The sequence below is a fragment of the Vulpes lagopus genome, chromosome 12 (genome assembly GCF_018345385.1).
Source record: "Vulpes lagopus strain Blue_001 chromosome 12, ASM1834538v1, whole genome shotgun sequence".
Classification (NCBI taxonomy): domain Eukaryota; kingdom Metazoa; phylum Chordata; class Mammalia; order Carnivora; family Canidae; genus Vulpes; species Vulpes lagopus.
The window spans coordinates 42,477,366-42,498,257 of record NC_054835.1 but is presented as its reverse complement, the minus strand read 5'-3'; the positions used below and the strand labels follow the sequence as shown (position 1 = coordinate 42,498,257).

Sequence of the window (20,892 nt, the reverse complement as noted above, 5' to 3'; positions counted from 1 at the left end):
CGAAAAGTGTAGGAACTGCCCAGGTCTGTCCGCACAAACCCCCACGCAGTGGGAGCTGGTCAGCGGGTCTAGCTTCTGCCTCTTGGGCCGTGAGCAAGTGACTTTGCCTTCTGGTCCCCCGCCTTTCTTTCAAGTGAGAATTGTAATAATCTCTAGCTCGTGGGGCTGTCCTCACGATGACATGAGATCATGATGTAAAGCATCTAGCATATGCTTGACAGGAGCAGGGGCGCCATCAATGGGGCCGGTGTTGGTCCAGGGAAAAGTGGGGGCTCACCTCCACTCTAATATCCATTGTTGGACAGTCATAATGCTTAGGAAATTTCTTCTAAAGATGCCAGCGGCCTTTGCGAGAATCACCAGGGGTCCCACTGGTACTGGCTCATGATGGCAGTCTTCGCCTTGTTCCTCAGCCATTGAACCCCACATCTGAAGCCTGCCCTAGCCCCAGCGGAGATCTCTTTCTTTCCAGTTTCTGGTTGTCATCATGGTTCAGCTTCTGGGTGGCTAAATCCTCATGTCATTCGGTATCCCTCTCTTGGTTTTCCCTGGCTCTCTCCTCCTTCTCACTATGTGGCGCCTCAAGGGGGCCTAGATACCTAGAGCAAGAGCCTGGTTCCCCACAGGACAGCAGGCTTCTCTCCTGGTTGGGTCCCCTGGTTGGCTCTTCTGACTTAAGGGGACCTTGTGAGTTTGTGATACCAGATTCTTTTTCTACCCTCTCCCTCCCTCTTCCTTCTTTCCCTCCTCCTTCCCCCCCTCTCTTTCTAATCTTTCCCTCTCCTCTTCCCTCCCTCTTTCTCTCTTTCTTTCTCACAAATCTCCATCTAACCAGATTTTCCAGTCCTCTTCTTATGTAACCAATTTTTCACAATCTCCACACAGAATTCAGCACTCATCCCTGGTGAATTTCATCTTGTTGGTTTCAACCCAATTTTACAATCTGTCAAGGGCTGCCATGAATCTGCTTCAGTAACCCATTGTATTGGAGCTCCCAGACAGCCAGCAGCCATCTGCTGGGTGGAGAGCAGCTTCCCTGCCTCCATTCAAGGGGCTCGGGACAATACCAGGCAGCTCAGGGCCAGGACCGAGCTCTGGAACAACTTCCTAGAGGTCTCCTTCAGCTTTATCAGAGTTATTCAGTTTTAAATTCAGCTCGCATTTCTGTCTTGTCCATAAGGCAAATACCAAATGCTTTGCTGGATCAAGATAAACTGTCTGGGGTATGAAGCTGCAATGGTGGGGTGGAGAGGGAATCTGGCTGGTGTGTAAGGATCACAGCGGCTTAATCTTTTCCTAAGAAAAGTCACCCAACTAAAAACCTGTTCTGGAACTTGCCATGCATGATGTCAAATTGTTTTCTTTTCCAAATTTACCTTTTATCCCTTTGGGTAAAATCAAATACCAGCAGCTCTTGTGAGGTAAGTCTGTTCACCAGTGGCCTCCCCCAACACTTAGCATCTAGTCCAAAGTCCTACCCATGGCCAAAAGGCGCTAACTGCTTGCCCCCACTTCTGACCTCATCTGGATCCTGTGCCTGACTCCAGACCATGGGCCTCCTTGCTTTTACTTAAACACATCAAGCCTGCTCCAGGGCCTTTGCACTGGCTGCTCTTTCTGTCCAGAACACTTTATTTCTGAGCAGCCACCTGGCTCATTCATCCATCTCTCTGCTCACCTCATTAGAGGCCTTCCCTGACGGCTCTATCTCTCCCACGCAATTCTCCCACAATCTCCTGACTTTTATTTTTACTCCCAGCACCGACCACCACTGACCATATGTTTATTTACTTGTTTACTTTTTAACTCCTGGTTGAATGTAAGTTCCACAAGGGCAGGTACTTTGCCTTCTTCACTGCTCCATCTCAGGACACGGATGGTACCGGGCACATGGGAGGTGCTCAATAAATATTTACTGAACCCATGAAGCAACACATTTCTCAGGACTCCAGGAGGACCCCCCACCTTCTATCCTGGGATTCCAGTCTTGGCGGGCAGAGGGAGAGTTGTCTTCCGCTCCTAGCTGTCCTGTGAGCTCTCTGCCTGGAGCCCTCCTTCCTAACTGGAGAGCTTTCTCCTTGTTGGGGAAGAAGGGTAAGCTCAGCAGCAATGCCTGCTGTACTCTCCCTGGTGCAGTGCTGCTTTCCTCAGCCTGAGGGCTTAGTCAACCTCCCTTTGCCCCCTCCTCACTCTGAACACAGCTATAAAGGCTTTTTTTTTTTTCCTTCAAATGGGAGTGAGGAGGGATGCTTGGGTGGCTCAGTGGTTTAGCACCTGCCTTCAGCCCAGGGTGTGATCCTGGAGTCCTGGGATCGAGTCCTGCATTGGGCTCCCTGCATGGAGCCTGCTTCTCCCTCTGCCTGTGTCTCTGCCTCTCTCCCTCTCTCTCTCTGTCATAAATAAATAAATAAATAAATAAATAAATAAATAAATAAATAAAAATGGGAGTGGGGAGAGCTGGTTATGTTCCTGAATCCCAGGTCAACTTGAGGCTTATCCCTTCGAAATCATGATAACAAAACAAAACAAAAATACTTAAAGCTGTCCACCAGTGACCAGCCTGCCTTCCATAATGCTTCCAACCTCCAGATACCCCATCCCCCTCTTGTCTCACCTGGAGGCCTGCTACCCTTTCTCCTCTGTTCTACCCTCACTCTCTACTCCCAGACACTCTCCAAAAACAGTCATTTGCAACCTTTGCCTGGCAGAGACACCCTCTGCCCACACTTCCAGCAGCCCCAGACCCTCACTCCAAACATCACCTGTCCCTGGTCCCTTTCTCTTCCCTGACCCAAGAGGAGACAGCATGCTGGGGGTCCCAGAGATGCAGGGGTTGGGACTCAGCCTCTTTATTTGGCAGCAGGGAAAGGAGTGGCCAGCTCTGGGGGGTGAGGTAGAGGGGGGTATCAGGAGGCCTCCATGGCACAGCTCCAACCGTGGGTGAGCAGAGCTGGGGGGCGCACACTGAAGAAAGGGCAGAGCAGGCAGGTCCCCAGCCTTCCTCCTAGGACAGAGCGTGGGCTGCTCCATCACTCCTCTTCCTCTTCTTCTAGCGGTGGCCGGTTGCGCTTGAAGAAGCCGCCCTGCAGGTGCACAGAGGCCGGAAACAGGGTATAAAGATGATCAGTTGAAGAAGTATGCTAGAAAGTGGCCAGTTATGAGGTCTTCTCCCTGTACCAGCACAGAATCAGATCCCACTGCGTGCACAAAGGGAGGCCTTCCTCATTCTGAGATAATTCAGGGAACAAGTTACTTTTTAAAAAATTTGGTATTTTTCTTCTGAATTTTTAAAAAAATTATTTATTTATTTGAGAGGGAGAGAGCAAGCACAAGCAGGGGAGGCAGGCACAGGGAAAGGAGGAGGGAGCAGACTCCCCGATGAGCGGGGAACCTGATGTGGGGCTTGATCCCAGGACCCTGAGATCATGACCTGAGCTGAAGGCAGATGCTTCAACGACTGAGCCACCCAGGTGCCCCTCCCTTGAATTTTTCTTAAATATTGGCCATTATGTCTCTATGTGACTTAAGTACAAAATGATATGTATTTGATGACTCTAAGCCTAATGCATGATTTTCCTTAAAAGCACCATGATTTCCCAGGGCTGGAGCACCTGACCGAGTTTGAGAATAGCTCCCCTGGTGCAAAGGAGGGATGACCCAGCAGGGGTCTGGATCGTACTCGGGTCTCCCACCTCATTCAGGGAGAAGGACAGAGTCAGGAGTTGAGGTCCGTTCTCATCAGCAGCCAGGACTCCCTCCCCGTGACTCTTTCTCTCAGTAGGGAACAGGTTGAAAGGCCTTAGGATTTATGCCACCTCTCCCAGGGGTCTGTGCCCTGGAAGACGTCTTCTGGAGAATGATACTCTAATAGTGGAGATGTGAATGGGCTCTGGGTCACCATCTCTCTCTGCCTCCCTGTGAAGTAGGGCAGGGCCAAGCCTGTACCCACCTGGGGACCCCACCGTCCCTTCATGCCTCACCTTCCACATGGCCAGGACCAGGAGCATGAGCAACAGCAGGCCTCCGAGTACGCCTACCAGCACCCACCAGATGGGAATGTCCCGCTCCTCCAAGGCACGAAGCAGGTGTGTCTGCACCTGAGGGCAAACCCACGTTTTCTCCATCACCTTGGCACCTGCCTCTCTCATAGACTCAAACTTGTGGGCTGAGGACAGCCAATCAAGCCACTTACCTGTGCCACCCCTCAGACCCCCAGGGTGTCCCTCCCCCATCCTTGGGAAGGCAGTGTGTCCTGGAGAACACCTCTCCTCTGCCACCACCGCTCCATACTCACCAGAGCTTCCCCACTGGGCAGGCTGAGGGAGGGCACAGCGTAGGGAAGGGAGGAGACGTTGAACCAAGCTTGCGATTGCAGCACGAACTGATCCAGCGGCCTCTGAATGGGGTGGGAGTGAAAGCCCTTTACACAGGCCTCTTGGTTGCAGGAATACCCCCCAGCCTCCCTGCTGTGAGTCCTGCCCCCTGGCCTCATTCTGTCCCCTCAAAAGTCAGCCTTGTCCTCACTTCCCTCTTCACCCTGTGGCCCCATCTCTCCGGGGAGCAAGCTTGGCCCCCACCCCCAGAAAGCCCCACCCACCAGCAGCCCATTCACCTGCTGGAGGCTGGGCAGCTGCAGGAAAGCTAGCACCTTGACCATGGCTCGCTGCCCTCGGGCCATCTCCTGCAGCTCGCACTGCACCACTGTATGCGGCCCCGACTTGCAGCTCTAAGGGGATATGTCACTGGTCCCCAGGCCCTCTGACTCCTCACCCCTCATCACCCCAAGGACCCAGCAACAGAAAGGGGTTAGGGGGCAGGAAGCTTGGGCCTCCCTCTCAGGAAGGGCCTCAGATTCAAACTTCCGACATTATCTCTAAATGAGTCTGCTCACACGGTCCCAGAGATGCAGGGAAAGGGCAGGAAGAAGGGTGCCATCCCACAGTGTTCAACACTCAGAATTTTTGTAACTCTGCTTTGACATTTCTTCTTTGTCTTTAAGGTACTGGGAACCTTTGAAGATTCAAGTACCCCCACCAGGCCCCAGACACAAGACCAGCCCCACCCTGCATATTCACCTAGAGTACTCCGGGGGGACCAACGTGGCCCACCCACGGCCCACATCACACTGACAGCCCCTCTCCCTGCCTCCCAGAGCCTCTGTCCCCTGTCCCAAGGAGGCCTCAGCTGGAGACCACAGAGTCTGCTCACCAGGAGAACTGGATCCTGAAGCCCAGAGGGCTGGCTGGACCCTGGCAGGGAAGCCTGCCTGCGCTCCCGCTTGTGATACCCTGGGGAAGTGGGGGATGGGCTGGGGGTAGGCTGCCTCCAGTCCAGCTGGGGAGGCAAAGAAGCAGTCAGTCCCAGGCGCTGCTCACCTCCCCACCCACCCTGCTGGAGGGACCCTGGTTGATGGGCTGGGGGCCTCACCCACAACTCTTTCTTCCATTCAGCCTCTCACCTTGAAGGGGTTAATAGAGGGCTGGGGGAAGCACTGAAGTCCCCCCTCAGGTTGTATGTCCAGGATGTAGAGCAGATCAGAAGGCTGGGACTCCCCAGGAAAGCAGAGGTGGAGGTGGAGGCCACTTACGGTACCAGGGCCATTGTTGTGAAGCTGGCAGGTGGCGGCGGCAGGATGTTAGGTGGCTCAGCACCCATGCTTAGCTCCTGGGTCCCTCCCCACCCTGGCCTGAGCCCCAGGAGGTCCTTCGCACCTCGTAGGTGTGCTCCACTTTGGGGCCCCAGCTCTCAGAGCTGTTCTCCCTGTTGTCTTCTTCTGCCACCACCACCAGGGAGGCTGGAAAGGAGTTCCTGCAGGGGCCCGAATCCCTCAGGGTGAGCTCTATCACCTGACTTGCCTGTAGGGGTTCCCCCAAGGCCCTCTGAACCTTAGGGTTGTGCCTGCCACCTCCCTGATCTACCCCAGGTCTCACCCTCTTAGCTCCACATGGGCCTCTGCCCGCACTGGCACATCCAGCAGCACAGCCTCACTGTTCGGATTCTGGCTGTTTTTGCTAGAGGGGAGGGGATAAGGAGGAGCAGGTCAGGGACCCAGCCCAGTGAACGGCAGAACTCTCTAGGGGTAGGGCCAGAGTTTCAGAGTGCTCAGGAAGTGCTAACTCCACAAACGGCATGCCACACTGAAGTTAGACCTGGGATAGACCTTCTTCTAGGGCTCCAAGACTCAGAAACAAGGCTTTGGGGGAAGAAAGGGAACAGGGAAGTCTGAAGAGTGGGCATCCCAGAAGACCCTTCTGGAAGGAGGGCATCTGAGGGTGTCTGCAGCAGGATCAGCTAGGGGAAGGGTGGTGGCTAGGAATGTTTCCCAGTCTAGTACCTTCTGATTTGCAGCCAGAAGGACACATGTTCCCCAGCCTCTTCCAGGTTCTCCACACTCACCAACATGGTGATTCCTATCTGAGAGATGGGGTGGGGGGCAAAGTCACGGCCCAGATGCCCACTCTGGGGAGCCCTGTCCTGCATGTGACCTCTGGTTCCCATCCTCCATGTCCCCATCATTACCTCAGAAGCCCACTGAGAGAGGGAAAGCCACTCACTCAAGAACACAGGGAGTGTGAGGACCAGAATTTCAGCCCAGAGCTATAGGACTCCAAGCCTGACCCCTAAAACTTGGCTGTGTATGAGTCCCTGGTGGAGTGGACCCAGCACCCATGCCTTGGGGTCTCACCCGGGCGTTCCTCTTCATGGGGTTACCCAGCTCACACAGCACTATCTTGGTCTCATTCTCCTTCTTCTGGTTACAAATGAGTCTCTCAAAGCCCTTCAGGGAGACAGTTTCAAGAAAGAAGATGGTTGGTTTGGTACCTGGGTGGCTCAGTCAATTGGGCATCTGCCTTTGGCTCAGGTCATGATCCAGGGGTCCTGGGATCGAGCCCCACATCAGGCTTCCTGCTCAGGCGGAAGTCTGTTTCTCCCTCTCCCTCTGCCTCTCTCTCCACTCGTGATCTCTCTCTTTCTCAAATAAATAAATAAATAAATAAATAAATAAATAAATAAATACAATCTTAAAAAGAAAAAAGATGGTTGGAGTATCCCATATATATGTAAGATCCCTTGGAAAGCCTGGAAGAGACTTGTGGGCCAGGGTCGAGAGGGACGCTTCTTAGGATGGGAGATTGAGGGACGGCACATTCTCCTTTTTTTTTTTTTTTTTTCACATTCTCCTTTATGTATCTCTAGAGCACCTTATTATTTTCAATGACATTTTTGAAAATAAAAAACACAAAACATTACATAGAGCATGATCCCATTGTGATAAACTACTACTACTGTGATCAACAAAATAAAAAAGTAAATAATGCCCATGTAAGTGTCTGTCCATACTGAGAGAAAAGACCCAAAGGAAGTCCACCTTCCTTTCAAATGCTAACAGAGTTCCCATTAACACAGTCCTTCTAACACAAGTTCCTGCTGACATTAATTCCTGAGCCATTTTTGGTCTGGGCTTTATAATAGTCCTCGGATTTTATGCTATTAGTAAGTACTCCTTTTCCAAATAAAGAAAAAAGATCACAGTTTTTACTACAATGTGGAAGAAAAGTGGGGGCTCTCAGGTGGAAAATGAGAGCCAATGCTCTTGCACCTCCCAGGTCCACGGTAATGCCCCCAAAGTGAAGCGTCACCTCAATGTTGCTGACGGCCCGCATGTAGTGGGCACCTGGGGGCAGGTGCACAGCTAGCTCTGCTTCGTAGGCCCCCTCGCCCTCATTGGCCGCCTCCATCTGCAGCTCCAGTACATTATCAGCTCCAATAAGGAGTGGGGAGCCCATCCTATGGGGAGAAAGGAGTGAAGCAGAGAAGGCTGGATCCAGGCCCAGGGTCTGGGAAGGGGGCGAGGACAGAGTATCAGGCCCCAGGGGGCGAAGGGGTGTCATGGGGCAAATGGCCTCACACGATGGCGGTGAGCTGGAGCTGGGGCACACACAGGTCATCTTCCCCACAGTCTAGGATGATGCGAGTCTAGAAGAGGCAAATCAAGGTGTGTGGTGAGTTGGGGACATGTGAATTTTGGGGGTCACATCAGGACTTACGGAACTTCTAACGAAGTTCTTTTTTTTTTTTATGATAGTCACACACACACACACACACACACACACACAGAGTCTAACGAAGTTCTGAGACTGAAAAGGAGTTTGGGGCTGACATCATGGCTTTGGGATTTGCATCAGGGTTTGGGATCATGTTATGATGGTGACATCAGGGTTTATAGGCTTGTCAGAGTTTAGAAGTAACATCCACAACACATGGGACTTGTATCAGGATTGAGAGTTTTGAGATTTGGGGGTTTTCATTAGGGTTTAGAGTGACATCAGAGATGAGAGGTGGTATCAAGGTTTGGGGATTCGCCTTACTGACTTGGACACTAACCCTAACCCTGACTTTCTGGCAGGGGTCCCGCACCTCTTTTGCCTGTTCCTGCCCACCCCCACCTGCTCCTGGACATGGGTGTCTCCATGCAGCACGATGGCAGGGGCTACTCCATCCTTCCTGGGCTGTAGCGACACGTTCAAGCTAAGTACAATGGGGCTCAGCTTGTCCCGGAAGTCGGCCTCATCCTAGGGAGGGGACAAAAGTCGGACCACACACCTGCCATACATGTCCCACTGGCCACCCCCCGACCCATAGCACCCAGCTCATGCCCAAGGGCTGGATAAACAGGCCTGCACACCCAACCCTTCCCATCCCCAGCCTGGGTGTACTCGGAGGAAGGCGGTGGTGGTGTGGCAGATGGGGCTGTGCCTCCCGCCCAGGTCCAGATGCAGGGTGCTGCTCGCCAGCTGAGAATTTAGCAGTAACACCCTCCGGCCCTGGCGGGGCTTTTGCCGGTCCAGCTGCAGCTCGGCATTTAGGGCTGGCAGGGCAAACAGGAAGGGTCAGGGTCTCTGTGGCCAGTTTCCAGATGAGCTCAGACCCAACTCCCTTCTGTCCCCACAACGACACTCACGCAGCTGCTGAGGAATGTTGTGCCCAGTGGCTCCCACACACATCTGTATGTTAAAGCTGCAAATATATGAGTTGAGCTCAGGGGTAGGGCCCTTCAAGATCCCAAATCTTGCCAGGCCTGTGCCCCCTGTCTCCTCACCAGCTCACTGGTGTCTTGGTCTGAGGCAGGATACAGTTCTTCACAGCAGGATTCAGTGAATCTTGTACCAGCAGCTGGACTTTGGCCACCACCACTGGCTGAGCTCTGGTGGGACAGGGTGAGGCTTGATGTTGTGGGTCCTCCTGGCCCAGGATCCTCTGATGGTGGGGACACTCCCTCACCATGCCCCTGGAGCCAGCGCTCACCTGTACACAGCCACTTTGCTGGCCCCATAAGCTCCTACCAGTAAGTCTAAAGATATTGGAGAGGTCAGAATCAGCAGTTAGAGGAGGCAGTAGGTCCTTATCTCATCTTTCCCGGGGTTTCCCACACTAGTTGCCCCACTGGAGTTTTTTTTTTTTTTTAAAGATTTTATTTATTTATTCATGAGAGAGAGAGAGAGAGAGGCAGAGAGAGAGGCAGAAACACAGGCGGAGGAAGAAGCAGGCTCCATGCAGGGAGTCTGACATGGGACTCTATCTCAAGTCTCCAGGATCACACCTTGGGCTTCAGCGGTGCTAAACTGCTGAGCCACCTGGGCAGCCCGCCCCACTGGAGTTTTGACCTGGCCTCCCCTGGCCTCCCCTGACCTCCCCTGACCTCCCAGAAGGATCAGAACACTCAGCGGGGCATAGACCTCTGACTGTGTCTTTCATTATCTCCATCTAATCCCGAAAGCCCCTCTTGGCTAGCTGGAGGCATTCTAGGGCCACCTGGGTATCCATTGTCATCGATGTCTGTGGCACCTCGCAGGGAGAAGCCGAAGCCAGAGCCTGCTGGGAAGGGGCTGTCCAGGATCTGGGAGGGGCGTGAGCTGAGCCCCTCACTCTGACCTAGGTACACCAGCACTTGGCCCAGACTACTGGGACCTCCGTAGGGGGCAGCCACTGCAACATCTGGAAGGAGCAACAGAAAGGGCTGTTTGCTATAATTTTCTCCAATTTTTGTTTGGTATCCAGGTGGCCCAGAGCTCCCACTCTGGCAGATCCCAGGGGACCAGCAGAGGGACTGGGTCAAGAAGGCAGTTGCCCTGCCCTCCAGGAGTTTACAACTGAGTACAAAAGAGACCGATCAAGTAGAGTTATTATAAAGACAGTAGCAGCCCTTGGTATCTACTGAGGAAAACATATTGACATAATTTTGTTTAATCCTGAAAATTAGGCATTATTATTCCCATTTTAGATGAAAAAACTGAGTCCCAGAAGGTTAAATAACCACGACCGATTAAGTAGTGGCCCCCTATTCCCCTACGGAACTTCACCCCATTTCTTTTTTCCTTTCTTTTTTTTTTTTTAGACTGTATTTATTTGAGAGAGAGAGAGAATGGATGTGCGTTTGTGAGTGGGGAGGAGCAGAGGGAGAGGGAGAGAGAGTCCCAAGCAAGCTCCACACCCAGCAGAGAGCCCAATTGGGGGCTTGATCCAGAGATCATGACCTGAGCCAAAATCAAGAGTCTGATGCTTAACTGAGCCATCTAGGTGTCTCTCTTCATCCTATTTAATCCTGTGGAGTTGTCATCACTAATAACTTTTAAGATCACTCTTGAAAATGCATTTGTTAATCATCATAAACTTATTAATTTGTAAGAGTTTTTTACATGTGACAGGAATTAAGATCTTTTATATATAGGTTATAACTGTCTTTCCTTTGTCTTCTGATTTTGTTTTCTATGTACTTTTTTCCTTTTAAAAATCTATTGAGGGGCACTTGGGTGGCTCCATCAGTTAAGCATTGGCCTTTGGCTCAGGTCATGATCCCAGGGCCCTGGGATTGAGCCCTGTATTGGGCTTTCTGCTCATGGGGAACCTGCTTCTCCCTCTCCCTCTGTTTGCTGCTCTGTCTACTTGTGCTCTGTCAAATAAATAAAATTTTAAGAAAAATCTATTGATTTTTCTGACTGAGTTACACAGAATTCATCCAAATAAGTCTACCCTGACCAGTCTTGTCCCCAGACTCTGGGCCTCCCCTCTCTTGGTCTTTGGCATCTTGATCTCTTCACTTATTTCTGACCATTCGATCACCCTGGTCATAATCTCTGCCATCTTACCCCATTGCCAGTCCTCAGCAAGCCTGGCCAGACCTCAGCAGATTGGGCCTCAGGGACTCCTGACCATCCATCTGTGCTAGGGAACCAGGTGCTTCCCAGCCATCCTGGGGGAGTTCTGCTCGGCCCCCTCTCCCACTCTGCTCAGCACTTATTTCCAACTTTCTTCATTCTGTCAAGCTCCCAGCCCCCTACTTCCTTCACAAAGAGAAGTAGCCCACTGTTGTGCTATAAATCTGAACTCACTTTCCCCAACTCCTTTACCCTAAATATCCCAGCCCCGCCTACCCCTCAGAGCATCACAGGTACCTTCCTTGGTAACCAACCCCCCCCCCCCCCCGCCCCACAGGATCATTTTCTCCACATTCGACCTACTCCATATGCTTTGAAATTAGAATAACCTTCCCTTGGCCCTCATCTCCTTTCAGGAATCATCTTTTCTTTCTTCTTTCACAAACTGGTTGAAAGACATGTCTACACTCACTGCCTCCAATTCTTCACTTCCATTCATACCTTGCCCCATGACATCCTGACTTCTGTCCTTACCCAGCCCTGAATCAGTGTCACTGTCACCAATAATCTCCTTCTTGCTAAAGCCCATGGATACTTCTCCAGCCTCATCTAATTATGCCTTTCAGCAGCATCTGGCGCCACTGACCCCTTTCCTCCTGCTCAGAGCACTCTTTTCCTTTTAGTTCTGGGCCATCAGATCTCCTGGTTTCCCTCCTACTTCTCTGGACACTCCTGTCTCCCTTCCAGACTCACTTCCTTTGAGGGTCCGCTAAATGCTCTTGCTCCCCAGGGTTTTATCCTTTGCCTCTTCTCATTTCACAGGTGCAGGGATCTCATCCACCCTTCCCAAGCGCCTATCTGGTGAGAATGGGGAAGGCACACGCCTTCTCTGGCCGTGGGTTTGATGCTCCCCAGGCCCTCAAGGTCAAACAGGCCCAGAGCTGAACTGCTGATCCCCACTGCCCACCATCCCCACCCCCACCCAGACCTTGGGTCTGAGCTCCAGGCCGTGAAGGCATCAACACTATCCCTTCCAACTCCTCTCTCTAACTCCACATCCACCCACTCACCCATCAAGTCCTAATAGTCCAGCTACTAAATATCTGTGACATCACCCCCATCTCTAACTCCACTGACCACATTCACATCCAGGTGGTCACCATCTCTTGCCTGGACCAATGCAAACAAACTGGTCCCATTCAACTCTTCCAGAGAAAAGCCCTTCCCCGCTCTGGCTGCCCTCTGGTCAAATCGGCAGTCTTGGTTCTGGCTGTTAACCAGTCTGAAGCAAGTGGTGCTCCTCTCTGCCCCTTACCGTTGTAACCGTCCCGGTCGAGGTCGCCCAGAGATGCGATGGCCGAGCCGAATCGCCCATAGAGCTGTGTGCCAGTCAGCAGGAGGCTGGGGGCGCCCAGCGCCTGGTGACCTCGAGGCTGCAGGAACAAGTACACGCGCCCCACCTCGGCCAGCTTGCGGTCCGCGCGGCTCTCCATGAACAGTGGCGCGCCCACCAGCAAGTCTTGCCTCCTGCAGGCCGGATGGGCGGTGCCACGGGGTGGGTTTGGGAGATTAGCCCAAACTCACCGGCTCCATTCTCGCCCTCCCGCTCCCCTCGGTGGTTACGTGGGAGTGGGGGAGGAAAGGAGGCGACCCAGAGCAGGCAACTCCTCTGGTGATGGGGGACCCAAACGGGTAGGGATGGGGTGGCCTCACCCGTCTCCGTTGACATCAGTGACGGCTATCGAGTGTCCAAAATACGAAGCCATCTGCAGGAAGACGAAGCTTACTGAATCCCCGTCCCCCGCCCAGACAGGCACCCTCTCTTGCACATTGCCCCCCCAAACCCCGTGGAACATTCTAGGGCTCCAATTCCCCAGCGTCGGCCACCCCCACCGGAACCGGCCTCCACCTGCTCTCCGTGCAGCCTGTGCAGCGTCTGGTGGTACTCGTTCAAAATTTCCACCTGCACGGACAAGCACAGGAGCGCGTCATTCCTGCTCCCCAGGACAGCCTTCCGTTCCGAGTGAGAAAGGGGCTCGTGAAGCTGAGGAGTGGGGTCGAAGGCTTGGGATGCCGAGTGGCGGGACAGGGGGCACTCACCGCTCCTAGGGTACAGCTCCAGGTCGGGGCACCGAGGACATACTCTGGGGAGAGCCGGACCCCAGTGAATGAGGTCCTTCGACCCTACCACTGACCCTCCCGCCCGCGATTCTGTAACCCAGGGGAGACTTTGGTGCGGGGCTTGGAGGTGCTCCTCCCGGGGCGGGGCTCCCCATCCTTTGTCCCCGAAATGGATTTCTTGCCTGTAGTGTTGAGATTCCCGTCGAACTCGCCCACAGCCACCGAGTACCCTGAAGAGACAGCACGAATTAATCTTTCTGGGAGGTTGAAGCAGCGAGAAGGCCATGGGCAAGGAAGAAGGGGGGACCCAGAGACCACCCAGTCCAAACCCTGCATTGTGTAGATGGGAAAACAGGCCATCGAGAGGCCAAGGTCAGCCCGGGGCTGCGCAGCTAATCCGGGGTGGGAAAGGCAAATGGGAGTTGGCGGTGGCGGGGAAGCCGAGGGACCAGAGGGTGGAGGCGCCTCAGGACCTGACCCGCGGGGTGGGCGGGGATTCTCAGAGGGCTGGGAGGCCTAGGAGGGAGGTGCCAGGGTTACCCCGGTAGCCGTCGTAGTACTCTTGCTTGCTGTAGTCGTAGGTGAAGCTCTGGAAGGGCACGTGCCACAACAGGGTGCCCGGGCGGTAACTCGAGATGATATTGTCAATAGGCGCCCGCACCAGGAGACCTACGGCGCGAGGGACAGCGGGTGTGGGGGCCCAGACACCTGCGGCCTCCGCAGGCCGAGAGAAGGGTGTGAAGTGTACAGATGGGCACGTACCTAAGAAAAAATAGCCGCCGGGGGCCCCAAGCACCAGCTCTCCAGCCTGAAAGGGAAGCCCTGGAAGTGAGGGGGGGCCGTGTTTGGAAGCCCCCCCCCCCCACGCCTCTAGTGCTCCCCACTCGCCTGAGTGACCGCAGAGCTGAAGCCCGCTTCGCAATAGCGCTTGTCTGGCTCTAGAGGAGGGAGGGGAGGGGTCAGCGAAGGGGCGGGGCGAGGATACCTTGGAGCCGGAGGCAGGGCAGGGCCGGGGCGGGGCGGGGCGGGGCCGGGGCGGGGCCACGGGGTAACCTACGGGCGCGGCCCCCAAGCGGAGCGAGGCGGGGTGGGACTAGGAGCTGGGCCAAGATGGAAATGCGGGACGGAAAGCCGGGGACTGGGCGGCTCCTGGGGAGGGGCTGTGGGCGGAGCTAAGTGGCCCTGAGTGGGCGGAAACAAAACAGGGAGCCGAACTCACTAAACGGATTTTTCACATAAACCGAGCTCATGGTGTTATCCCGACACGGCGAGTACTCCGCGCGGTGGCCGTTCCGGAGCTGAGCCACAAAGCAGCCACCTACGGGCGTCTTCTCGGCCTCCTCGGTCTTTTCTAGGGCGTTCCAGTGCTGCCAGGGGGCGCAGGCCTGGAGCAGGGCCAAAGGAGAGTGGGGAATCGGCGGGACTCGGGATCCCCGCCCACGTGTCCCTGCCCCCGACTGCTCTTTGCTCCCCGTTCCGTGGCGCCCACCACAATGTTGTCGTTCCAGCTGACGACCGACGCCCCCAGTCCTTGCCGGGACTTGAAGGTTTGGAAGGTGTGGGAGCCTATGCGTCGGGTCTCGTCATCTGGAGGGCATAAGAAGGGTGGGCGCTGAAGCCAGGCTGCCCGAGCTCCGGGTGGCCCCTCCTTTACCCTCCTTGCGCAGGACTCACTGAGGTCAAAGGGCAGCGACGTGCACTGGCCACCCTCGGCCCTCCAGGGGCACAGGAATACGCCGCCCGTCTCCTCCTGGCTGTGGCCCAGGGTCCGCGGGGCGCCTACCACGAAGGCCACTCTGCGGAGGAAAGCTGGGTGAGTGCGGCGCAGATGCCGAGGTAGCACCTGCCCTGGTGCCTGTGTTGAGAGCACTACCCGGAAGGGCTGTGTGCCTGGGAAGGCACTGGATCGTCTTCCCTCAAGGAGACATCACAGACCATGGAGGCCAATCTTTTCATTTTACTGTCAATGAAACCGTCTCCCAGTGGGGAAACCACGTGCCTAAAGTAATCTAGCCAGTTAACGGTAAAGCTGGTACTATATAACCTTTTGGTTTGATTTGAATATGAAGAGTTTGTATCCTTGCTGAAAAAGACCTCCTAAGCTCTGCACACCCTCCAATTCCATATCCTTCACTTCTGCGCCCCACACCAAAAGTCAGAGGTTTACATGCTTCCTAGAACTTAATACTGTTATCAGATGCTTTTCTAAGAGCTAGTTTTAATGGTGAAGGATTAGGGAAACTACTGGCCACCTCTAAAGTGGGATTCTGATAACACCAAAGACTTTAGTAGATCTAGGTTCAAATCATAGCTCTACCATATATAAATTGGGAACAATACCAACCAATGTCAGAAGTAAATGAAATCAAGGTATGAGGGACATTTTTGCATGGTGCCAGCCAAGTAATGCTTAACAAGTACTAAAAAAAAATGCTATAATTTTCTTTTAGCTTGCAGGATGTTTAAGTAATGCCTATGAGGCCAGTATTTAGAAAGAAAGGGAAAGAAGCAGGAGTGGGCAGAGAAAGGGGTCAAATGCAGATCCATACCCATTGACAGCCATGAGGCAATATCCTGGGAGCTCTGGAGCTAGAAGAACTCTTCAGAACAGTCCCAAGTTGAGATGAGAACATCAGACCCTTACACCTCCCTCCACACTCCTCATTGATCAGTCATTGATTGTAGGTCGCATTGGAAAAGGGACTTGACTTTGGGGGAGGTGACTCTCTTCCTCCTATCTGACTCTAAGAGTCAGATAGTTGAAGGCTGTCTGCCATTCCCACTCCCCAGAGGTGGGCATCACAGCATCTACCACAATAAGTAGTGCAGGGTAGTTACAACAAAGAGAAGGAACCAGGATTCTAATCTCGGAAGTCTGATTTCGCAGCTGACTAATCCCAACCATTAATGCTCTATTGTTTCTTTTCAAATATCTGTAATTTTGATGGGGAAGAGGGACATGGAATACAACAGCAAGGTGGGGGCAGGTAGATAGTTTTGCAAGTAAATTTAAGACACATGCTCCTCTCTGTATTTTGAGAAAACAAAGATGGAATAGGTCATACAACTGACCCTTGAAGGAAAAAAGAAGGCATTAACTTTTATCTTCCCTTTGTTTTTCCTGTGGTTTTGGTGCTCACCTTTCCATGTGTGCCCCTCCCTGACACCTTTACTTGAGCTAGTTCCTGCCAGTATTCCTAAAAAGAACTGTCTGAATAGAGTCTGAATAGAGTCTGAATAGACTTCTAAGTCACTTTGCTCAACCTCTATCACAAATGGGTTCACAGAAGTAGTGATAGTAACTCGTTCCCCAACACCCAAACTTCACCCCAGCCTTACCTCCCATGGTTGTCCTTGTAGAAGTCCAGTGAAAACCCAAAGTGGCTGCCATTGGGGCCTGTGTAGAAGGTGAGTTGCACTGGGTCCAAGTTCAAGGCCCAGGCTAGAGGGATGGCACCAGGTCCCAAGAACAGCTGCACCCACTCCAGAAGCCAGAGGGCATGAAGTGGACATACAGCTCTGGCCATCTTCCTTCTCCCACAATCTCCTGGGCAGGAATGGGCTAGCTCCCTCCTCTTCCTTTCAGTCTCCACCACAGGAAGGCTTTTCTTATCAGACTGGAACTCACTTGCTGAGCAGTAGGCAGAGGAAAGGGCTACAGGCCCTGGAACCATATGGTTTCTTGGATTGCCAGGAAGAGGGTGAGGGCACCCTGGGGGGTGGATGCTAATAGCTGAAAGCCATGACTCCTCCCTTTTCCTGAGAGTAGTTTATCTCCAAGTCTTGTTGATTCTGCCTTTCAACTATGTCTCTTGAATCTTCACATTTCCACTAACACCAGGCTAGTCTAAGCCACCATTCCTTTCTGCTTGGGATAGCATAACCATGAACTATAATGGTGTGTACACGTCCACTCTAGTTGTTTTACAGCTCTTGCTCTCCATCTCATAGTGGTCTGCATTGCTGTGGCCCACTATGACTTGGTCAGAGGTGGAGGAAGGGGTGCTGTCCCCTGATAAGACCTGAAGCTGCTATATCCTTTTGGATAACTCACTTACCCACTTCCTCCTTCCAGGGCCTTGGTCAGCCATATTGGTGTAGCAGGTTTCTCCACTCTCCCTCCATCTCAGGCCAAGTCTTAGTGTGCACAGCAGTGCCGTTGGTGCTGGTGAAGGGGTGGCGAAGGGGAAAGGAGATGAGGATAGAGTTGAGTCCAGGGTCTTCAGGCTCACAGGTTCTGGGACTATACACCAGCTTCTTTGGTTGAAGGCAGACCCTCAGTCTTTCATAGGTGACAGAGCTCTTGTCCAATTAAGACTTAATTCTAGTGGGGTCACTGCCTAGGGGAAGCCTCCTTCAAGTCCTCAGGCTGGTATTCTGGGGTTGACATACATGGGCACAGCACCGATCATGCTGTTTTGTAATGGTCCATTCATGGACATGATTGTGTCCATGACTCCCTTGAGAGCAAGATTCCTTTCTGTGGCCCCAGGACCTAGCCAAGAGCCCAACACTTAGTAGGTATTGCTGATAGACTGAATGGGAGCACGGAAACATGAAGTCACACAGTGGAAAGAGAAGTAGTTTTGCGCAGAAAGGCAAGGTAATTTTCTCTAGAGGACAGGAAGAAGAGTGACAAGTCTTATTGGCACTGCAGGTCTTCCTCCAAAAAGCAGTTTCACAGGAAGGAAATTCAAGAGATCTGCTCCAAGTAAAGGAAGACTGCCACATCCTCCTTCTGCTCTATATTTTCTAACCAAACTTAACCATCATCGCATCCTGCCCAGCTATCCTGTGCCATTCAGGTTTCCTTTCAGCTCCTCTGTTCTCATAATTCAGCACACAGCTCAAAATCCTATCCTTTATTAGATTAGAAGCTCCTTGAACTTTAGTCTGGACTTTCTTCACTGCTGAATTCCCAGTGCTAAGCTTGTGGTGGGCATGCAATGATTTGCTAGCATGAATACTTAATTCTGTCCTATACTTACCTTCCACTCTCTCCTTGTCTTCAACCAAGTGGTATTACTGCTGTATACTGTATAGCCCAATATTGTCACATTCCACTGAAGTCTTTAATAGGTATTTATTCTAGGGGGCCTTGGTGGCTCAGTCAGTTAAACGTCTGCCTTAAGCTTAGGTTATGATCCCAGGATCAGCTGCATTTGGCTCCCTGCTCAGCAGGGAGACTGCTTCTCCCTCTGCCTCTGCCTGCTGCTCCGCTCCGCTTGTTTGTGTGCTTGCTGTCAAATAAAAAAATCTTTTTTAAAAAGATTTTATTTGAGAGAGAGAGAGAGAGAGAGAGAGAGAGAGATAGCAAAAGAGAGCATGAGTGGGGAGCAGAGAGAGAAGCAGGCTCCCACTGAGCAGGGAGCCTGATGTGGGGCTCGATCCTGAGACCACATGAGCTGAAGGCAGACACTTAACTGACTGAGCCACCCATGCACCCTTAAATAAGTAAAATCTTTAAAAAAGGGTATTTATTCTGCTCAAGGCACTGAGTGATAAATACAAAGATAATGGTCAGGGATCCTTAAAGAACTTAGCTCAGAATTAGGACATGAACACATGTAACTGCAGCAGAGGGACAGTGAAGAATGCCTTGAAGAGTGGACATTATGCCTAACTGAAGTCCTACCTTTGTTCTTTTTGACAACCCTATGAAATAGGTACTATTATGCCCATTTTATAAATGCAGAAACCATCGCGCATAGTTTTAGGTAAATTGCCTAAACTTACATAGCCAATGGGTGGCCAAACAAGGATTCAAACACTTGAATCCATGTTCTTCACCATTCTACCATGTTGCCTTCTGTCTGAGAATGAAGAGGTTTTCAGGCACAGGAAATAACATGAGCAAAGAGAGCAGTAGACCATAGAGGTCGATTATAGGGAAAAGGCAAGTGGCCAACTCAGCACTAGGTGTCCAAAGGTGAGGATTGGGGCATGAGGGTGGAATGGAAGGCTGGGGTCAAATCGCTGGAGGTCCTTAAATGCCTCAAGAAATTTGAACTCTAAGAGTTGGAAAATCATAAAGATTTTTTAAGTCAGGGAATAAAAGCTACATTGACCAATTGTGCTCCATTTCAGATGATTACAGTTTCTCTGTGGATAGAAGGAACTGAAAAAGGCAGGACTTAGTGGGAAGATCAGATGGGCAGCCACTGCAATCCCCTCCATTAAAGGTGGTGAGGCCTGAACCAGGATACTGATGACAGGAACGAGAGAGGGGAGATTACACCATCAGTAACTGGATGTGGTAGGGAGGTGTCAAAGTAATTCAAAGCTTTGGTGCCTGACTGGCTGGTAGGACATACCATCAGCTGAAACTGGAATTATGTGAAGGATCAGACTTGAGAGAAGTTTGATAATTCGAGAATTTGGTTTCTCATGGGTATTCCTCTGGAGCCATAGCTGGTCGATCTCCCTTCTGAGATAGTTGGCAGCGTGCTCCCACTTTCCCATCAACGCAGAGTCCTAGAATTCCTCAATGAATCCAAAGTTTTGTTCAGGTTTCATGAAGTCAATAATTATTGAATTTCAGGGACGCCTGGGTGGCTCAGTGGTTGAGGGTCTGCCTTCGGCTCGGATTGTGATCCTGGGTACCCTGGGATTGAGTCCCGCATAGGGCTCCCCACAGGAAGCCACTTCTCCCTCTGCCTATGTCTCTGGCTCTCTGAGTAAATAGCATCTTAAAAAGTATATATATATATATTGAATTTCTATGTGCCTAGCACTGAGCTAGGTGATGTGGAAGATACATAAAAATCCTTTATCATCTTTGATGCTTCCTTGTTAAATCCTTGCATAATTCTCCGTTAATATTTTCTTTGCTCATATTTATTTATTTTTTTTTTAATTTTTTTAAATTTTTTATTTATTTATGATAGTCACAGAGAGAGAGAAAGAGAGAGAGAGAGACAGGCGGAGGGAGAAGCAGGCTCCATGCACCGGGAGCCTGATGTGGGATTCGATCCCGGGTCTCCAGGATCGCGCCCTGGGCCAAAGGCAGGCGCCAAACCGCTGCGCCACCCAGGGATCCCCCCTCTTTGCTCATATTTAAATAGTCAAAATGTTTGTGTTCAACTCTACCTAAAACTCTCTAAAGGACTAAAAAAATAAAAAAGTATAAAAATCAGTTCTTGTCCTGAACTTACAATTTTACTGGAAAGCAGTAAATATAAAATGAATTACACCCAGATTCTGAAGAGCTTACATGGGGTAAGTAAGCTTAAATGGGATAAGGAGTTAGATCCTGGTGAGGCCGGCCGGGAAAATGTGGCACAGACATGAGCTGGTAAGGGAGAGGTGAAGGTATTTCTGGCAAATAAGAATGGAAATGGTTGACAAGGCCTGATTTAGGCATCAAGGGTGTAGAGAGGGGAGTATGTCCATGTTGCCAGGGCAGGTAGCTGAAAAAACCCTTACTGGGATCAGACACCTGCACATGTCCCTGTAACTCTCTCTACAGGCCAGTCTGCCTCTTGCACTGCACCCTGCCTGCTTAGAATGTCACTTTCATTTTCTAACATGCCTTCTTTCTGGGCAGGGATTTTGCTATTTTATGAAAAGAGGCAGATCTGAGCATCCGACATAAGGTTCAAATTGAACAGCTTCT

General features: G+C 51.8%; 1 protein-coding gene across 6 annotated transcripts; it reads right to left on the bottom strand.

The window, feature by feature from the left end:
- Positions 1-2,709: 2,709 nt before the first annotated feature.
- Positions 2,710-17,360, bottom strand: ITGA2B (integrin subunit alpha 2b). 6 transcript variants are annotated; one of them, XM_041724247.1, is made up of 30 exons: positions 16,617-17,360; positions 14,952-15,073; positions 14,767-14,864; positions 14,497-14,662; positions 14,166-14,215; positions 14,040-14,085; positions 13,818-13,946; positions 13,460-13,507; positions 13,257-13,300; positions 13,066-13,119; positions 12,870-12,922; positions 12,472-12,683; positions 9,814-9,996; positions 9,307-9,352; positions 9,101-9,205; positions 8,963-9,018; positions 8,718-8,869; positions 8,448-8,573; positions 7,910-7,977; positions 7,641-7,788; positions 6,686-6,778; positions 6,335-6,414; positions 5,931-6,011; positions 5,712-5,808; positions 5,459-5,611; positions 5,209-5,334; positions 4,613-4,726; positions 4,295-4,396; positions 3,981-4,097; positions 2,712-3,083 (listed from the first exon to the last, which is right to left on the bottom strand). In XM_041724247.1, exons 1-30 carry the CDS (start codon positions 16,949-16,951, stop codon positions 3,030-3,032), a joined length of 3,258 nt encoding a protein of 1,085 aa, XP_041580181.1. In that variant the 5' UTR covers positions 16,952-17,360; the 3' UTR covers positions 2,712-3,029. The 6 variants fall into 6 exon arrangements, 4 of the variants coding, with proteins under 4 accessions (XP_041580182.1, XP_041580180.1, XP_041580181.1 ...); XM_041724246.1 differs by having other exon boundaries at positions 2,711-3,083; positions 14,767-15,073; XM_041724250.1 differs by lacking the exon at positions 16,617-17,360 and adding an exon at positions 15,827-16,599 and having other exon boundaries at positions 14,767-15,073.
- Positions 17,361-20,892: the final 3,532 nt, after the last annotated feature.